This window comes from Natator depressus, chromosome 12 (assembly GCF_965152275.1).
Source record: "Natator depressus isolate rNatDep1 chromosome 12, rNatDep2.hap1, whole genome shotgun sequence".
Classification (NCBI taxonomy): Eukaryota; Metazoa; Chordata; order Testudines; family Cheloniidae; genus Natator; species Natator depressus.
The window spans coordinates 43,176,961-43,196,774 of NC_134245.1; the positions used below are offsets into that span (position 1 = coordinate 43,176,961).

Below are 19,814 nucleotides of genomic sequence, written 5' to 3' on the forward strand. Positions count from 1 at the left end.
ATCTGCAAACTTTTTATTGGTAATTTATTTTATTTTCTTCCAGGTCATTTATAAAAATGTTAAATAGCGCAGGGCCAAGAACCAACCTCTGTAGGGCCCCACTAGATACACGCCTGCTCGGTGATATTTACAATTACATTTTGAGGCCCCTCATTTAGCCAGTGTTTAATCAATTTAATATGTGCCATGTTAATTTTATATCATTCTAGTTTTTTAATCAAAATGTTGTGTGTTAGCAAGTCAAATGCCTTACAGAATCTATGTATATGTATCAACCAAACTGTTAATCTTATTAAAAAAAAAAATCAAGTTAATTTGACAGGATCTATTTTCCATAAACCCATGTTGATTCACGTGAATTATATTAACCCCCTTTATTTCTTTCTTAACTGAATCTTGTATCATCTTGCTTGGATTGATGCCAGACTGACCGGCCTCTAATTATCCTGGTCATCTTGTTCACCCTTTTTAAATATTGGCACAACATTCGCTTGCTCCCAGTCCTCTGGAATTTTCTGGTGTTCTGAGACTTATTGAAGACCAATATCTATGTTTGAGTAATCTATCCAGTTAGCTCTTTTAAAACTCTTAGATGGAAATTATCTGGACCTGCAAATTTTAAAATGTTAGTAGCTGCTATTTAACGTCTTCCTGAGACGCTAGTGGAATGGGAAGAGTATTATCACATATTATAACATCATCTGCTTTTTCCCAAATACAGAATGGAAATATTTATTGAAAACTTTTGCCTTGTCTGCACTATTATTGATAATTTACCATTTTTTCTCAAGGTCCCGTCTTAGGTCTTATGTTTAATATATTTATTACTACTTCCCCATATCCCATCATTTGGGGTCAGGCTGTCATGCAAGCATCTGCTGTCTTTGTCTGTCCAGGGCTGCATTAAGGTCCATCTTCTTTGACGCAATCCACCAATTGCTTCCTGGGCTTTCACTGGGGTTGCTTTCCTATCAGCCTCTCCTGCCATGCTGTCTTCACCAGGTTCTCTTAATTCATCCTCTGTATGTCTCCAAACCAGTGAAGTTGTACTACTTGGATTTTGTCAGCCACATCATGGACTTTGCCTTCCATCCCAATGCTTTCATTTTGAAATCTGTACCTTCATGTTACTCCTTTTAGTGCATGAAGACATCTCATCTTGAACACTTTGGGGGGGACCCCAGTTCTGTACAGTTGGGTTTTCAGTCTCAGTGCCCTATGCTTGTCAGAAACAACACCTGAGATGTTATTCCATACTCGTCCAGCACTCCCCAGGCTGGACTGAAACTAACATTCAAGCATGCCTGCTTCTATAACCCATCTACTACGGTACTTGAACGGATCAGTCGGGTTTAGTCTTACTCCATTAATCTCTATATCCAGTTTCCTATGGTACCTCTACTAATCCACATGACCTTGGTCTTAGTCATGTTCACTTTCATCCCATGCTTGCATAGCTGGTCATACTACTGGTTTACTATTTCATCTAGGTCTTCTTTTGAGGATGCCCTTATTGCTATGTTATCTGCCTATACCAGCTTCTCACCTTTTCCCTTTGGGATCTTCCTGCTGACATAGTCCATCAATATGATAAACAGCAGCTGACTGAGGGCCAACTTCTGATACAGTCCAACTTCCATTTCAAAGGGGCTTGTTATTCCAAAATATCTCTGGATCACAGTTATGCATTCACCATAGTTATTAAATCATTGGACACTCAATATTTCCTCAGTACTGTTGTGAGCATCCTTCTGTTTACTTGATCATATGCCTTTTCTCGGTCTTCTAAAAGCCCAGAAGCTATCCTGTTAAAGCTCTACGCCAGGGGTGGCAAACTTTTCGGCCTGAGGGCCACATCTTGGAATAGAAATTGTGTGGCAGGCCATGAATGCTCACAAAATTACGGTTGCGGTGCGGGAAGGGGTGAGGGCTCCAGGGTGGGACCAGAAATGAGGAGTTCAGGGTGCGGGAGGGGGCTGGGGGTGAGGGCTCCAGCTGGGGGTGTGGGTTCTGGGGTGGGGCTAGAGATGAGGAGTTTGGGGTGTAGGATGGTGCTTTGGGCTGGGACCGACGGGTTTGGAGGGCGGGAGAGGGGATCAGGGCTGGGGCAGGGGGTTGCGGTGCGGGAAGGGGTGCAGGCTCTGGGGTGGGGCTGGGGATGAGGGGCTTGAGGTGCAGGAGGGTGCTCCAGGCTGGGACTGAGGGGTTTGGAGGGTAGAAGGGGGATCAGGGCTGGGGCAGGGAGTTGGGGCATGGGGAGAGGCTCAGGGGTGCAGGCTCCAGGGGCACTTACCTCAAGCAGCTCCCGGAAGCAATGGCAGGTTCCTTCTCTGGCTCTTACGCGGAGGCGCAGCCAGGTGGCTCTGCATGCTGCACCGCCCCTGCAGCTCCCATTGGAGCACTAGAGGGAACCATTGGAGCTCACAGGAGCTGGAGGGGGGGCCATGTTGCTGCTTCCGGGAGCTGCGTGAAGCGCCGTAAGTCCCAGACCCCACCCCCCAGCAGGGCTCAACGGCAGTCTTAAAACAGCTGGGGGGCCAGATCCAGCCCATGGGCCGTAGTTTGCTCACCCCTGTTCTAGGCACTTCTCTATCCCTTGATGAATTGCAAACATGGCATCTATGGTTCCTCATCATTTCCTAAAGATGAACTGTTCTTGTTCAGGGACAGGTTCCACAACTTTCCTAATTCTAATATTCAGGATGCATTCCAGTAACTTGATCCGGTGCAACAATAACTTATCTTTTGATAGTTTCCACATTAATGGATGCTACCCTTCTTATGTATTGGGACAAAGATAGACTTCCACCAATCCTTTGGAATTCACTTGTTTCCCCATATGCCTTAACCATTCTGCTTATCCTGCTGCCTTACTGTTCTTCATTATCTGGACCACATTTCTCACCTCTTCCTCCATTGTCAGTCTCAGGCACCACATTAGGATCACATGTTGACAACTCCACCAAAATGGAGTTTGCCTCACATAAGAGATTCTGACCACCACCTTCCCAGCAGGCTACTCTTCTCTGCCTGGGACTGTGGAAAATTGTCTCTATTCTGATTGTCTCTATTCTTGGAGTCTTCCTAACAGAACTCGAGTTGCCCTTATATCTCTCAGCATGTCCTTTTACATATTCACATGACCTTCCTATTCCCTCAGACCCCTCACTTGAAAAGCAATTCTGTGAAAGGGGGCCAGTCTTGGAACAAGTGTATGTACATCCCAGGACCAGTGCCTTGCTGCATAAGAGACCAAATATCAATCTTTGAACTGCCAAGAGAGTTTTGCTCCTGTGGGACAGTGCAGATCACAAAGCCCAAAGTGAAGCACATGAGTGCTGGGGACAAAGTACTCTGAGTCAAAGGGATATGGCCACAGAATGAACTTCCAAAGGAGACTGGTTGTTTGCAGAGTCCGAGCACCTCAAGGAAATGTTGCAAAACCTTATTCATTGATAAGTACCTTTCCAGCATAAAAAGAATAACATTCACAACACTCCAAAAACAAGCAAACATAAGAACAGCCACACTGGGTCAGACCAAAGCTCCATCTAGCCCAGTATCCTGTCTTCCGACAGCGGCTAATGCCAAGTGCTTCAGAGGGAATGAACAGAACAGGTAATCAAGTGATCCATCCCCCTGTGGCCTATTCCCAGCTTCTGGGAAACAGAGGCTAGGGACACTTCTCAGAGCATGGTTTTTCCTCTCTACCCATCTTGGTTAATAGCCATTGATGGACCTATCCTCCATGAACTTATCTAGCTCTTTTTTGATTCTCTGGTCATGGTATTTGCCACAGCATCCTTCCCTTACCTCAGCATCATATTCCAGCATGTGAACTTTTACTTACAATCTGATGCATCCTCCTTTGGAAATTCTCCTTGTGGATGACAACCCCCCTCCCCCCCCCCATATGGTGAATGTGCCCATGGTATTGGCCAGAAAGCAGTGTCCACTGTGGTTACCTGCCTCCCCCCCACAAGGGTGGAAACCCAACTTTTCTCCACTTTCCTTTGACTGCTGGTGGTGGAGCGAGCTTGGAGCACTGTGCCCTTAATGCTTGTCCTCTCAGATTTCTCTTTCTCTGCACCTTTTGGGTGCTGCTTTTTAATGTAGTTAATTTTTTTAAGTGCCTGTGCTGATGGGGGAAATCAGGTATGGCTAGACCTCTTGGGCTGCTTCCCCTAATATCAGACACATTGGTCCAGTTTCCCCCTCTAGCTATTTTCCCTGCCTTGGAGCCACTGACACTGCAAGCAGCATGGATGAGGTTACTAAGAAAGCCACCTGCCCTTGTGTTTCGGGAGGTCAAAACCCAGATGTGCGTGATCTGTAAAGAGCAGGAGGGCTGTCTCAATTCTCAAGTGCTGGGGAAGCTCTTCAGGCCACCTGGTTGACTTTGAGAGAGATCTTGATAAAGGACACTTATTGACAAAATGGTTTTGTCATCTGTGCTATTGAGGTCCCTGCTCTTCTGGAGATGATGATGAGAGTGAAGGCTAGTGCCAGAAACTCTTTACTCCTGAGCTTTGCTATGCTGTCTTAGGACTCTGACATGGCTCTCGGGGGCTGCGAGATGTATGGGCCTGTGGTGCCCAGGCTCCAGCAAATTCAGGACCCAGGAGGCCTGGCTCCACCAATGTTTGGGGACAGGTCTCTCCCCTTGCCCTGCCTCCATACACCCCTCCCGAGTGTCCCTGCCTGCCCTGGGCAGCGGGTGGCTGCTCCCTGCAGCTCCACGCTCCTTCGCCAGCCGCTGCCGGCTACAATGGAGCAGTGCTGGGGCAGGTTGAGGCAGCTGCTGTGCCTGAGGAGGGGAGAAGGCGCATGGCAGCCCCACCCTGGCAGGTGACTCTGAGTTGACTCCAAGAGGAGGGGGGGTGCTTATCCTGGCTGGATCTCCTGAGCAGCAGCCTGGGGGGGCTTGGGTGAGTGTCATGCTGGCCCACCCCCAGAGCTTGCTGCTGCCAGTGGGGAGAGGGCTGCAGGGAGTCGTCCTCTCTGGCCCTTTGCCCTAGCGCAGCCTGCCTGGGGTACCCCCAAACTCCTCATCCTGGCCCAGCCCTGCACCCTAACCTTCTGGCCCAGCCCCTACCCAGCACCCAAACTCCCTCCCAGAGCCTGCACCCCTGCTACACGCCACTCCCCAGCCCAGCCCAGCCCAGAGCCTGCACCCAAACCCATTCCTGCTTTAGGCAGGTGTGGGTGGGAGATGTGGGATTTGGACCCATTCTGGGCACCACCAAAAATTATACAAACCTGCTGCCCCTGGTTCTACAGCACTGGGGCTCTTCGACCCCCAGGGCCTGTGGAAACTTCCAGTCCTTGGGGCCTGCTGTACAGTCCATTTTCATCCTAGCACTACCGCTACGGGAGCCGCATGACCATGAGAGCTTTATTCCTACAGGACTGGTTATCTGGCCAGAGCATGTTCTCTATCACCCCCAGCCTTGGATAAACAGGCACCTCTTCCTACTGCTACTAGCTCTCGCCCTGCTCTGCCCCCAGTGAGGCAATCCCTGCAATGCTCTCCCCTCCTAGCCCCCCACTCCTCTTCCTCCTGGCTAGGCACCCCTAATGCTCTCCTCTGATAGCCCCCCTCCTGTTCCCTCGGCTAGCCCCCCTAGTGCTCCCCCTGCTAGCCCCCCACTCCTCTTCCTCCTGGCTAGGCACCCCTAATGCTCTCCTCTGATAGCCCCCCCCTCCTGTTTCCCCTGGCTAGCGCCCCCCCCCCCCGGGTTAGGCACCCTTCAATGCTCTCCTCTGCTCGCCCCCCTCCTTTCCCCCCAGACTAGGCACTCCCCAGTGCTCCCCTGCTAGGCCCCCCCCCGTTACTCCTGGCTAGGCCCCCCTCCATGCCCGGCCCCCCATGCGCTCCTGCCTGTGCTGACTAGGCCCCCCCCCACTCCTTTTCCCCCTGCTCTGTCCTTGGCTAGGCCCCCCCAATGCCCTAACTTGCCCCCAGTTCTCTGTTCCCCCGCCCCCCGAAGCTGGCGCGGCAGCTGAGGGGGCCCCGGCCACAGTCTCTGCTCCGGCAGGGGGCGGGGCCCGGCAGGCGGGGTCCGTTATGCTAATGAGCCCGTGGGCGCGGCTGGGATCCCGCCGCGGCGAGCGCGAGGCGCTGCTGCCCCAGCGCCGCTGCTGAGGGGGAGGCTGGGGCCGCGCCGGGGCCCATGGAGGCGGCGGCGGCCGGCGGCGCCCGCGGAAGCCGGACCGGGAGCCGCGGGGGCATCCGGGTGCTGAAGGTGAGCGGGCCGGGGGCTTGGGCCCCGAGGGGCCCGCGCCCGGAGCAGGGCCTCCCGGTGCGGCGCGCTCTCTCCGCCCCCCTGACGGGGCGCACGGTGCCGGCCGCCGCGGAGCGCTCTGGGGCCGTCAGACCGCGACGTGCCAGGCCCGGGAGATGCGGCGCAGGACGGCGGCCCCTGCTGCCTGGGGGCTCGGGGCGGGGGCCACGCACTCGCGGCGCTGCCCTCCGGGGCTGGGGGGCCGCCGGCGGCGGCGGTCGCGGCGCCCAAGCCCGGGGAGCGTGAGCTGGAGCACCCGGGGCCAGGGCTTCGTCCCAGGCGCGGCGTCCTGGCGAGCGGGTGGAAGAAAGCGCGTCCCCCTGCACGTCCCGGAGAGGTGAGCGCTGGGCCCCACGGCTCCTAGTACCGGGGTGATCTGTGGACCTTAATCAGCGATGCGGGCGGGGCACTGGCAAGTTCCCTAATGCACCGTTCCGCCCCGCGCTCCCCAACTGCATATGGGCATCGCCTCTCATTTCCCTGGCTTGATCCTGGGCCCGCAGCTCTTCATCCATCTGCTGATCTCACACTGTGATACATCTTGGTGGTGGACGTGTCTAACGGGTCGTCATCCATCGTGTCTGTCTCCTGAAGCAGTCTGTGAATGTTAGAAGAAGGGAATTTACCCCTTGGCAGCCCAGGGAGTGGAATTTGGATTATGTGAATTTCTCCTCCAAGACCGCTTGAAGAGGGAACCCCAACAGACTTCTAATGAAGCCATATGTTGGTTACAGTGGTTTCCTAATAATGCTGTGGTCAAAAGTTCATGGTGATTACCATAGTATAGATAGGACTTAACTATAACCATGACATTCACTTGCCCCAGAGGCATATACAAAACCTCTCCCCTTCCCTCCAAGAAGGCATACTTTTCTCTTACTCCCTTTCTTTGGTATTGTCTGGTTCTGAATTTATTCAAATAGCATCACTGGTGAGCCTGGCACTTTAGCAAAAATAAAATGGTCCTTGCCACGAGAAGATTAGTCTGAGAGTACAGCAAGGGGTGGAAAATTGCAGAGTTGATAACTAGGGAGGCATCAGCAAAAGCTTTAGTGTCAAGAAATGAGACACACTCTTGCGTTGATATGATGCTGTCTTAAGAGTAGAACACTTGACACAGCAATATAAATAGACAAGCTTAAACAGTAAAAACAGAGAGTGGTGAGGGATCAAGATTTGGAAGAAGGGGTTCTTAAGAGCCAAGACTCCTGTGTTCTCACCTCAGTTCTACCACAGGCTTCTCATGTGACCTTGAGTGAGTCACTAGCTGGTTAAAAGTACTTTAAAAATAGTTCCCTTACCTGTGTTACTAATAACACTTCCAGCTTGTTTCACGCAGGAGTCTGTGTTGGGAAAGGGCATTTATTTGCAAAGCCAGCAGAACTGCTTGCTTTACTCCTACTGGTACTTGAGATCCAGCACACCTCTTCTTCTGAGGAGTTTCATACAAGGAGGCAAAAACAGGAGTCCTCAGTGCCTGCTGTGCTGCCCTCCAAATTATCATCTTTGCTGTTGTAGTCTGAGTGTCTGTGTATAGTTGCAGCCTGCCAGCAGCATTCCAGTCATGCTCTGGCTTCCACTTGCAGGGTGACCCCAACACACTCCTGGTCCTGGATTTTCCCCAAAAGGTGTGTTCTGCACTGTCCAGCTTTCTTGGCGAGAGTTCAGATATTAGAGGTCTGTTGCCTCTGTAAGGGGTCAATATACAACAGTTTGGTACTTTAATTGGCATTACCAAACAATTCAGTTTAAGCACAATAATGGATTAGTTTTGACTAAAGAATAAAACAAGTTTAATTACAAAGAGGTAGAATTTAAATGAGTACAAGTATAAGGTAGTAAAGTCAGAAATGGTTACAAGAGAAAGATGAAACGCTTTCTGGTAACTAAAACTTAACAAACTAGACTTGGTTCAAGGTAAAATCCTTACCACATGTTCTTAGCAATAGGGCTGACCAAATTCTCAGGTCAGAACTCCTCCCAAAGTCCAAAGGCTGTTGTCTTAGGTGAAAGAGATAGGAAGAGAAAGAGAATATCTGGTGTGTTTTTGTCCCTCACTTTTATAGTCCAGTCAACCTTTGAAATGCATTTGCCTGAGGGTTACCCCTAGATAAAGTGCCTTCTCACTGTGAGGATAGAGAGTGCCTGCCTTCATCTGTTGCCAAAGAATGGCCACTTGATGGGTGATTGCCAATCAACTTTGCTGACACCTGGCTAGAGGCATTAGCGGGTCCTTTGAGATTGAGAAACAGGTTTACCCCCTTCCCTGGTGTAAACATTTCAGTCAGAATTTCAGCTTATGTTGATAACTCTTAATATGCATTTTATACATACATTACACAAAAATATTGATCAATGTATTATCAGTTTTTAAATGATACCTCACAGGGCATATCTTGTACAAAGATTATTACAGTAATGTGTAGGGTGTGACTGCAGGGGGACATTCAGTCACAGTGATCACATACTATTTTTGCAAAAAGAAAAGGAGGACTTGTGGCACCTTAGAGACTAACCAATTTATTTGAGCATAAGCTTTCGTGAGCTACAGCTCACTTCATCAGATGCATACTGTGGAAAGTACAGAAGATCTTTAAATTGGTTAGTCTCTAAGGTGCCACAAATACTCCTTTTCTTTTTGCAGATACAGACTAACACAGCTGTTACTCTGAAACCTTACTATTTTTGGTTTTTTTACACCAGACTCCACCTCTTTTAGTGCACAGGATGAACCTGATCTGGGGATGAATATGGGGATACAGTCGGCTGTTGTCTATAGGACCCTGCCTTGTTTATTGCAGAAGTTTGTTGGTGACACTGGGCACTCTGTGCCGGCAGCAGTTGGAAGAGGTGTAGTGAATGAGGCAAGGAATTGCAGGAGGAGAAATGATGGTTTTGTGGCTAAGACAAGTGAATGCTGCCCTGGAGAATTGGATTCTATTCCTCCCTCTTCCACAGAGTCACTGTACTGTGAGTAGTACCGGAAGGGCAGGAATAGGATTGCCCAAAACTAAAGGCCTGCCCTCTCAGCTCAAGGGGCAGAACCACTGAACCCAGGCTGCTAGTGATTTCTGGGGGCAAGAAGTGGGAAAAAAAATAGGAGCGGGAGTGAGGTCAAAGGTTAATAACGAGGGATCCAGAGGGGGACACTGAGCAGAGAGCTCCAGGCAGTGCCCACTGTTCCTCAAAGGCATCTAAGGAGGAACTCTGCCTGGAGGTGAGAATGAACAAGGGAACAGAAATAGGCCCTAAGTCACAGAGCACCCATGCCCATCTTGCTTCTTCCTCCTGGAGTGGTGGATGGTCAGCGCCAGGAGAAGGTTGACAAGAAGGTCTCACAACTTTGTGGGGTCATGGATGGGGTGTGCCAGGAACAGAGGAAAGTATAGCCAGAATCTCAGTAAGAGGGGCTGCAACCTGACATACCCTATGTAGATGTATGCTAGGGTCTCCCCCTCACCGCAGGAATGACAAGTGTTGGGGAAATTCGTGAACTGTGCCAGGTACAGGCCTATGTTCGTGGCTCTGTGAAGGAGCTTTCAACAAACATCCCCAGCGGGCTGTGGGCTACAGAGTGATTTTGGGTAAGTCACTTAAATCGAACTTTTCACAGGTTACCACTAATATTAGTTCCTCATTTTCTGAATGCCTGACTCAAGACTCCAGGGTCTGACTTCAGTTGATGCTGTGAGTGCACAGCACCTCTGCAAGTCAGTGAGAGGTGTACTGTGAACATATAAACGTATAATGCTAATTACTCTAAATCAGGTCCTAGTTATCTAAAATTGGGCACCCAAAATCAGTAGAAACTTTTGACCTTGATCTCTGTCTCTTGTTTCCCTATCCATAAGATGGGGATAGTATCATCCCCTCTTCTCATAGGGGTGTTGTGAAATACATTAATTGTTTGTGAAGCATTTACATTCTATAGGGATGAGCTCCATAGAAAGTCCAGGAGGAAATTAATAATTCTGTCTTCAGAGCAGGGTTTAAATAGTGTGCAGTAAACAAGGCATGGAGCCACACAAAAAACAGTGAGAAAACAAAATATTGAATAACTACCCATTAATTGAGTTGTATCCATCTTGTGCCCTGGGTGAGGCTGGTGTCCTGTGGAAATGAATAGTATATGATCATATAATTAAAGATAGCATCATAACACACATGCCCAAGGGAGCCAAACTAAGGCTGCACAGGCCACCTTAATTCTGGCATTTCCTAACTTTTGAGTGCTTAACTTTGCAACCCTTACTGATGTTTAACATAATTTGCGTGTGTGTGCGCGCGTGTATGCAACTTCCTAGCTTTTAAAAAAGCAAACCAAAAAAGACCAGTTCCATCACGTGGCATCACATTGACGCCCATGTGGGTCATCAGCAGGGTTGAAACCTTTAGATCCACCACAAGGACTTCTGCTACTTGAGCTAACAGAGTAATCAATAACAATAGTAGGTTGGCATCCTCTGTGTGGACCAGCACTGCAGGGGGAAGAGACACATACTTTGAGTCAGTTTCAGCAGATATTTGCTGACAGCAGAGGAATGATGAGACTTGGGAATCTTGAGTTCCATTCCAGGCTACCGAGGGAAATGTGCTGTGGTGGGTACAGAGACTTCTTCCCTTTTCCCCCCAAGTTTGACCCCTTTAGTCCTGTCCCTGTCCTGTCTCTTCCCCACCCCAGGCTCCTCATCCCATTCTCATTCTCTTTGCCTTCCCAGTCTCACCACCTCCATCTTTTTGTCCCAGTCCTAGTCTCACTCTCTGGGCTCGCTCTCTGAGTCCCAGTCTCCCCTCTTTCTCTCCACACTTAGTTCCAGTCTCTCCCCTCCCTGTCTCTTGTTGAGGCACACTCAGTTCATGCCCTGCGCCTCTGCTTCTTGTCAGATCTGCCTCCTCTCCATCCACCTGCCCCCATTTCCTACCACTGGTTTCTAGTCCCAGTCTCATTGTTCATCCAGCCCCAGTCTCCCCACTTCCTTGTCTGATTTTAGGGCTCTCCCAGGCTCTTCTCTTCCCCTCACCCCACTGTGTACCACACCAACTCTCAGTCTCACCCTACCTGTCCAGTCAGTTCCAGTCTCCACTCCCCCTGCTCCCAGTCTCCACTCCCCCTGCTCCCAGTCTCCATGCCCAATCTGTGTCGTCGTCCCCCTGTGCCAATTTCACCAGACACTTTGTCCTAATCTACTCCTTTCCCTCCTCCCAATTCAGCTTTTGTCCCCTGTGCATTTGAATCAAACAGCTTCTTTCTCGATGCTGCCTAAATGCCCTCTGGGAGATCATTGAGAGCACTGAAGAGACAGGCTCCCTGCTCTCAGTTCTAATGTCTGGTGGTCCCACCACAACCTGGAGCAGCTGGTAAATGTCATTATGGGGGAAAATTTGGCTTTGTGCCTGTATCCCTGGGCTGGAGCATGCTCTGTGGTAATGGTGCATGTGTAGTTGAGGAGCTGAAGCATGCTCAGTTGCTCTATGCCGCTGGAGCATGTGCAATCTCAAGCATGGTCAGTAAGGACAGAATCTTCAGAGATTTTTAGCTACTAAAATCAAAGAAGCCTCCACTGAGTGTGTGAACTGTGATTCTTCCCTCCCCTCCCCAAAGTTTATAGTTTGGCCTAATTTGGGAAAATTTTAATGGGAATGTTAAAAGGCATATTCCTGACACACAGGCCAGCCAGACCTCCTCCCCTTTTCGTGTCCCTGCTCCAAAACATGGGGGCACCAGAACTTTTCAAAGAATTCTTTAACATGGGCATAACATAAGAATTGCTATACAGTGTCAGACATTTTTCCCTAGCCTCGTTCTCAGAAACTGTTTTGCCTGAAATTTTCTAAAAAGAATTTCAGCTGGAAACAGACACCTGGCATGGAAAATTGGAGCCCAAATGGTTTAAATTTGGCAAAGATATAGGCAATTGAAAACAGGGTCTTATAATGGGAAATGTCTTGGGGCTTCAGCTCTGTGTGAGGCACCTGCCGGGGTTTGGGGCTTCAGCCCTGTGGGGAGGGAGGTCTTGGGGCTTCAGCAATGCTTCTTCTGAAGCCCTGAGTCCTGGCAGGCATATCCTGTGGGGTTGAAGCCCCAAGACCCCCCTCCCTGCTGGGGAGAAGAAGCTCCTAGCCCTACCACCCAAATCCAGGGCAGAAGCCCTGAGTATCCTCCCCCCCAGTCTGGTAGGCAGAGAATGGCGGAGGGGGGAGCGTGGAGAGCTCCACGAGCCACACTTTAACTGTAAAAGAGCCACATGCGTTTTGCGAGCTGTGGTTTGGTCACCACTGTTCTAGAGGATGAAATGCTGCATTGCTAGTGAGGTGATAGGTGCTTATGGGAGTCTAGCACCACCATCTGTAAGCAAAGCTAACTCCAGAAGGATTTCTTAGATACTCTGATGAGCCTCTCTCTCACCCTAATAGAGGAAAATCTAGTTGACAACATTGACTGCTAAAGTGACAAACTATTGTAAAAATTATTTTGCTATGTGGAATATGCATCTGACACTTTGGGACTCTGAGGCAGAGTGAGAAAAATTATTTGTTTTACAATGTAATATTGATTTGCCTAACACTTTACTGTGATAGGTTTAGGGCATGTCCGTTTGGAGCAGTGGCCTTCACTCTTCACAGATTATGAGCCTGAACACCTGCTGTGGAACGAACAGCTAGCATAGTGAGGTTTGAATTGAGCCATTTCTGCTTTTAGGGCACTTTCTTGTTAGTAATAGTGGTAGAGTCAGGCCCTTCAAGAGAAATTTGGAGCCCTAGTACATAATGTTCACTGGGGCCTCACTCTCTGCAATTTCACTTTATTTACACAGACATTAGACGTTTTGGGGGGAGCCCTGGACTTAGGGCCTTGATACAATTGTCTTCCTTTTCCCCACTTCTTGTCAGCCCTGGGTAGAGCTGTATTTCTAGGCAAGAGGGAAGGAGCATGACTATGTCATTAAGGAGACAATTCCATATTCATAGAATCATAGAATATCAGGGTTGGAAGGGACCTCAGGAGGTCAACTAGTCCTACCCCCTGCTCAAAGCAGGACCGATCCCCGACTAAATCATCCCAGCCACGGCTTTGTCAAGCCTGACCTTAAAAACTTCTAAGGAAGGAGATTCCACCACCTCCCTAGGTAACGCATTCCAGTGTTTCACCACCCTCCTAGTGAAAAAGATTTTCCTAATATCCAACCTAAATCTCCCCCACTGCAACTTGAGACCATTACTCCTTGTTCTGTCATCTGCTACCACTGAGAACAGTCTAGATCCATCCTCTTTGGAACCCCCTTTCAGGTAGTTGAAAGCAGCTATCAAATCCCCCCTCATTCTTCTCTTCTGAAGACTAAACATTCCCAGTTCCCTCAGCCTCTCCTCATAAGTCATGTGTTCCAGTCCCCTAATCATTTTTGTTGCCCTCCGCTGGACTCTTTCCAATTTTTCTAATGAGTCCTTGTTGAATCATCAAAGTGTCAAACAAGTCAGCTGGGATAGAGGATTTGGTCCCATCTGAGGTTTAATTTTCCTGCTAACGGTGTGCTTCTCTTTAGTAATGGGTGAGATCCAAAGAGGTGAAGGATGTTTCTAGATCGTAGAGATACAGGGTGTTGCAGATGCTTTCCAGGCACAATCCAGGGGCCACTTCCTGCCTTACCTTAGTTTATGCAGTCTCCTCACATGTCTTGTCCACCACTGTTATGCCTGAGGGCATTCTGTGCCAAAAAATAAAAAATTCTGCACACAATATTTTAAAATTCTGCAAGCTTTATTTGTCGATAAATAAATGCAGAGGCTTCAGCATGGTGGTGGGGAGCATAGGCCACTGGCTGTACAAAGGTAGGAAATTACCCTGCAGCCTCCCCATCCCCTACCCCCAGGACAAGGACTCAGTGGTGAGGCTGCACCCAACCCTGACACAGCACAAGGCCTGAGTATACCCCAGAAACACCCTGTGGCCCTGCCCCTTTGTGCTAGGTGCACCTGTGGGGCAGGTAGGCTCAACCAGGCAGGATCCAAGTGTGGAGGGGCTCAGTGTGGGGTGAGAGGATTCTGTGTGAGACAGTCTGGGTGCAGGCAGCTCAGTGGGGGGTCTAGGTGTGGGGGCATCTGGATGCACAGAGGCTCATTGGGGGGGTTCCAGGTGCAGGGGCAATGGGACTCTGCTGGGGCTTTCAGGTGAACGTGGTGGGGGCTCAGCGGAGGGGTCTGAGTGTGTGGGGCTCAGCGGGGGGTCTGGATGCTGGGGGGAGTGGGGCTTTGTGGGGTGGAGGTCTGGGTGCAGCTAGTTGGGGGTCAGTGGCATGGGGGTCTGGATGTGAGGGCTCAGGGTGGTGCAGGGGGGTTGGGTGTGTCAGGGTGGGGGTTTGAGTGCAGGGAGCTCAGTGTGGGGGTGGTTTAGGTGCAGGGGTGGGGGTCTGGAGGCAGGGGGTCTGGGTGCAGGAGGGCTCCAGGTGCAGGGGTTGAGGTTCAGTGGGATGGAGTTCAGGTATGGAGGGCTAGTGGGGTTCTGGGTATATGGGGTGAGGCTTGGTAGGGGTGTCTGGGTATGGGAGGTCCAGATGCATGGGGATTGGGTGGATGGGGGAGCAGTTCCCCATCCAGTGACCCCTCCCCCCCGCAGCTGAGGAGTGATGGGGGCAGGAAGCATGGGAGAATGCTGAGCTTCCTGCAGCTGGGGGAGGATTCTCGGGGCAGGGGGGTCTGACACGGCCCCATCCACTCCTTTGCAGGGGAAGAAGAAATCCTGTCCTCTCCTGCTTCCAGCCCAGCCAGGGCTAGCAGGTGATCTCGGCTCAGGGTAGGAGCCAAAGGATGGGGTGTTCCCAGCCCTGCGGTGATTTACCTCTCCGCCGGCTGCTCCAGGTGCTTGAAATGATGAACCTGCGCAGCTAGGTAGTGGTGCGTGACTGCTCTTGCAGCTTCCCTTTGTTTCCCTGTCAGAAAGTCATTTTTCTGTGGGGAAGCAAAGAAATCTGCAGGGGACATGAATTCTGTGCACGTTTAGTGGCGCAGAATTCCCCCAGGAGTAAGCAGCTGTTTGGATGACTGCAACCCATGAGGGATGAGGGGAATTTGGGAAAGCAGAAGGAGAGGGGGGTGAGGGGTGGAAATTACACTTGGCTGGTCATTGGAGGTCTTGGAGAAGGAAAGCAACGGGCAATCTATTGGATTTCAGTCTTCGTGCCAGCAGCTAACCATTTACTTTTGATGTCCTTTAGAGGAACATGAAGTGCAATGGGAGCAGAAACTGCTTGAACAGGAGGAGTCGGTTTGGCTCCCGTGAGAGAGACTGGCTGAAAGAGGATGTTGGGCGAGGCTGTGTGTACATTTATGGAGCAGACTCTGCAACTGCGACCTCTTCTGACCTGCACTTGGTCCTTTGTACAGTGGATACCCTGGCATCTGAGATCTGTGATGGAGAGGGTAGGGAGAACCTCTATTTGCAGCTCCATGGAGACCTGGTCAGGTAAGGACAGAAGAAAAAGGTAAATCCAATTCCAGAAGTGGATGGAGGGCAGTGCTTTCTTGCTGTGGGCAAATGAATGTGAATGAAAGTAGGGCTGATTTAAAGTGTAGGTATAGCCTTATGATTCATTTTGGGTGCAAGATGCACTAGTCACTAATAATAGGTCTATTCTTTGGTGGCTATTTAGAGATTAATTAAGATGATGACTGGTGAGACATACATAGAGACTGAGTTTTATTTGTACGATGTTTATTATAAACAAAATCACAGAACTAGGAAACAAGATAAGACTAATAGCTGAATTCGCATCATATATACTCAGGAATCAGTGGGGCTGTGGATTCCCCTTAAAATGAGATTAAGTGTTATTAGGTCTAATGTGGCTTTATGCTAACTATTACCACTAGTCCTTAAGCTGAATACTAGGCTTCAGACTCACTGCAAAGCCCATTTTAAAATAATCTTTGTTTTTTTTTATCCTACTTGCATCGTAGCTTTAGTTTAATTTGCACTAATTAAACAAGCATCTTAACTTTTTCTAAAATATAAGTGATTATTTACGTGATCACCTAAGCTCAGGTTATGGGTCAACAGAGGGGTTCTGTATGGCAGATGGACCCAGTTCTGAGCATATAATACTATAATTTATGGATTGAAGCTGTTATGCTCAGATAGGAAACACTCATTGGTGTTTTGGCTGGGAGGGTTTGACTGGTAATTCCCCTAGAAGCACCTCCTTTTTGAAGAGTGTTTCGTTTGAGTGAATTAACTTCTGGGAACTTCTAGTTGGACATGGAATATGCCCTGGGGTGAGAGATGTCCCTGTTTATATAATGCTGCATCTTTTTCCATATAAAGGACTAAATTTTACTCCCAGTATATACTATCTGAACATCTTTATTCATCTTTATAAAACTGGCATCCTAAATGATAGCATATTTGTTAGGCAAATTATTCAAATGTATTCACCAAAAAAAGGCCACAGACGAAAAGGGCCAGAGTTAAGGTCATAGAAATGTCTAATGTGCATGTTCACAAGTGTAAATTTTCTTGAGAATGTATAATCTCTAAGTTACCTTTAGTGATCATTTCTTGACATCTATATTTTGTTAACTGAAATGATCTTGGTATGTACTTTTGTGATGGTCATGATTTAGTAACTGTATAAATTAATGCTTTTTCAGTGGAGATATCCTTTTTAAAAAAAAATGAATTGCAAAATATGCTAAGAGTATAAATAGACTTAAGCTATAAAGTTTTATGTACAGAAAACTTGGACTTCAGTGTATAAAGTGTTGTGCCTTAGGTCATTATGCACTGAAAATAGACTTCAGCTCATAAAGATTAATGTGCACAAACTTTGTGCTGAGAAGATCATGAATTCCTCATAGCTTTACAAGCCATAGAGTTCTTTTGAATTTAGACTTTGTATTACCTCCAGTGGATTTTGGATTTCAGCATGTAAACCTGCCACTCCTTTTCACGGACAAAGCTAAAACGGGAGTCTCTAATCCACACTTTTCCCAGTGGACCTAATCCATGTTGTTCTTCTAAAATGCACGGGGAGAGGCATGGCACTTTGGAGCACTTCTCCAGTTCCTGGTAAAAGTTCCACTGCTAGGGCCCTAGACTTCAGTGTGTTTGGGAAAGTCATTGACAGATGGGAGGAAAGACTGGGTGTCCTTTGCATCACTAAGTATTTTTGATAAAGTATTATTTGCATAAATTATACACTGAAGTTTTTTCTTCACAATAAATTATAGGTGTGTAAAACTGTGTGTACTGAATTACTTATTGTATAATGACTTCATGAGCTGAAAGATGCCTGATCCTTCCAATTGCCTCAGTACAAAAGTAAATCTATGTTCCTTATAGCTCCTTCCCAGCCTCTCAGCATGGATTAACGCTCAAGGTAGCATAGCTCAGCATAGGTTGGGTCTACTGAACATCTGAGTTCCTGAGATCCCAGATATGGTTTTATCTAGGGAGAAGTGTGGGAGTATGAAGGGGAGGAGAGAACTGTGACATGGCAGCTGATAAATTTGCACATAAAATTTTTGCAGGGACCAAACTGCACAAATTCACTGCAATAGAAACTTTTCCTGCACAAATTGCTCTCTTGGAATGCTTAAAAGACTGGGGTCTTGATGTTTTAAAAGTTTAATAGAAAGTTTTCCTGCTGTAGTGTTGGATTCCCTCTGAAACCTTTTCCATTCAGCTTATCCAGAATACCTTGTTCACTTCTAGGAGAACACTTTATCCAGTTTTCTGGGATCCAAAAAACTCAGTTCGACTCCAGATTTAGTCACTCAGGTTCCTTTATTTGTCATGCAGCAAAGCTGTGCTGATCAGACTCAAGTGTAGGGGTGAGTATAGTATGTACCATACATCCAGAGTTACACAGAAAAACTTTTCCTTTATATACATTTACACTTTACATTGCATCACATGTTTTTGAATTAGCTTGGTTACTTTGCAGGAACCAGTCCCAGTGCAACATGCTCTGTCTATGCATTGTCCTCACTTGACCTAGTCTTTACCTCATCTCTACATTCCAAACTATTTTGTCCATTGTTAATAAATGGTCCCTGGGTGTTCTCCATCTTATCTGAGCTGGCTCAAATATTCTGTCTTTTTCAACCGCCTGAGGTCCCTTCCAACCCTGATATTCTGTGATCCGTTTACCTCCCTAATTCTGTTGTCCAAGAAATGAGGCCTCCCTCCAGATGTTAATTGCTCATGTCAGGCTAGGTCTCCACTACATGTTGTCTGCTTACAAATCTTGTTGTAGTTTTGGCATAGAAAGTTTTGCACACTGGAATTCATGATGGAAAACCAAGTATTGATGATGAAAGCTAGTCACTTATTTATGAGATTTGACATGCATATATACTAGTGTGCAATACAGTTTAAGTAAGGCTCTGGCTATGAAATCTTGAAAATGGAGTTTTGTAAAGTTTGATCAGTTTCTTCAGATTTTCAGAAACAGTTCTATTATGTGAAAATGACAGTTTTTCAAGCCAAAACATTCTCTTTGAAAGTTGAAAATTTGTAAAAAAGAGGATTTATAATAAAAATCTGGCTTCCTCTTCAATACTGTAAGCAAGTGCGGTTTCAGTGAATTCAGTGATGTTACACTCACTTTTGCAAGCTCTGGATTTGGCTCCCAGATTTTTCTGCTGTTGTGCATTGGGTGCTGAGAATACAGAACATGCAGCATAGCTTGAATTCAGCATATTGGTACAGGAAAAGGAAGACAGTGCAGTCCTCTTCTGTATTGCATCGTAACAGTGAGGCGAGTAAGACTAGATTTGTAGTGGAGCTCTCCCTTCACTTAGAGTTTTTCTTGCTATGTGTCTGAGTTGCAGGAACCAGGCATAGGTCAGTTACAGTAAGGATATACATAGCTGTTGGCATGGAGCCATGGATGTAGCTGATAAATTGTTTATTGGGTGAAATGTTTATAGCAAAATTGCCTTTAGTGGCTCATTGCTTAGTTCTGTAGTGATCTTCCAGCACTTAGAGAAAAGCACAAACCCTTTACCCCAGAGCCCTGATAAGGTTAGGATTTGAAGACTCATTGTTGGAGCAGTTGTAAGAGATTGTGTTTTAATTCCTCTTTTGAACTTTTGTTTCAGCCTCTCTTTTCTTGTTGTTTTGCAGCATTACTTCCCTTTGATTTGTGGCAAGTTGAATAGCTAAGTTAATTGGTCTCTGTGAATGATACTTTGAAACCCAGTCCTGAGCTTTAAACTGATGGCAGCAGGTCCTGCTCCCACACTTGCTACCTTCTTGCCTTTAGCAATTCAACAAGCTTGATCCTGAAATTCAGTTCTTGAACTATTGCATGTCACCTGTGCAAAATTCTGAATGTAAATGTAGCAGGAAGGTCTCGTAAATAAACCTCAAAGGGGGAAGGTCTCCGTACAGCAGGGTTCTCAAACTGGGGGTTGGGACCCCTCGGGGTCGCAAGGTTATTACATGGCGGGTTGTGAGCTATCAGGCTCCACCCCAAGCCCTGCTTTGCCTCCAGCATTTATAACGGTGTTAAATATATAAAAAAGTGTTTTTAA

General features: G+C 47.8%; 1 protein-coding gene across 1 annotated transcript in view; it reads left to right on the plus strand.

The window, feature by feature from the left end:
- The first annotated feature begins 6,160 nt into the window (after positions 1-6,160).
- The window catches only part of PHLPP2 (PH domain and leucine rich repeat protein phosphatase 2), a 152,819-nt gene continuing 139,165 nt past the window's right edge, over positions 6,161-19,814 (plus strand). The window contains exons 1-2 of the mRNA XM_074969029.1: positions 6,161-6,245; positions 15,494-15,741. Coding sequence (XP_074825130.1) covers positions 6,174-6,245; positions 15,494-15,741 — 320 coding nt within the window. The 5' untranslated portion in view covers positions 6,161-6,173. The remainder of the gene's footprint in view (positions 6,246-15,493; positions 15,742-19,814) is intronic.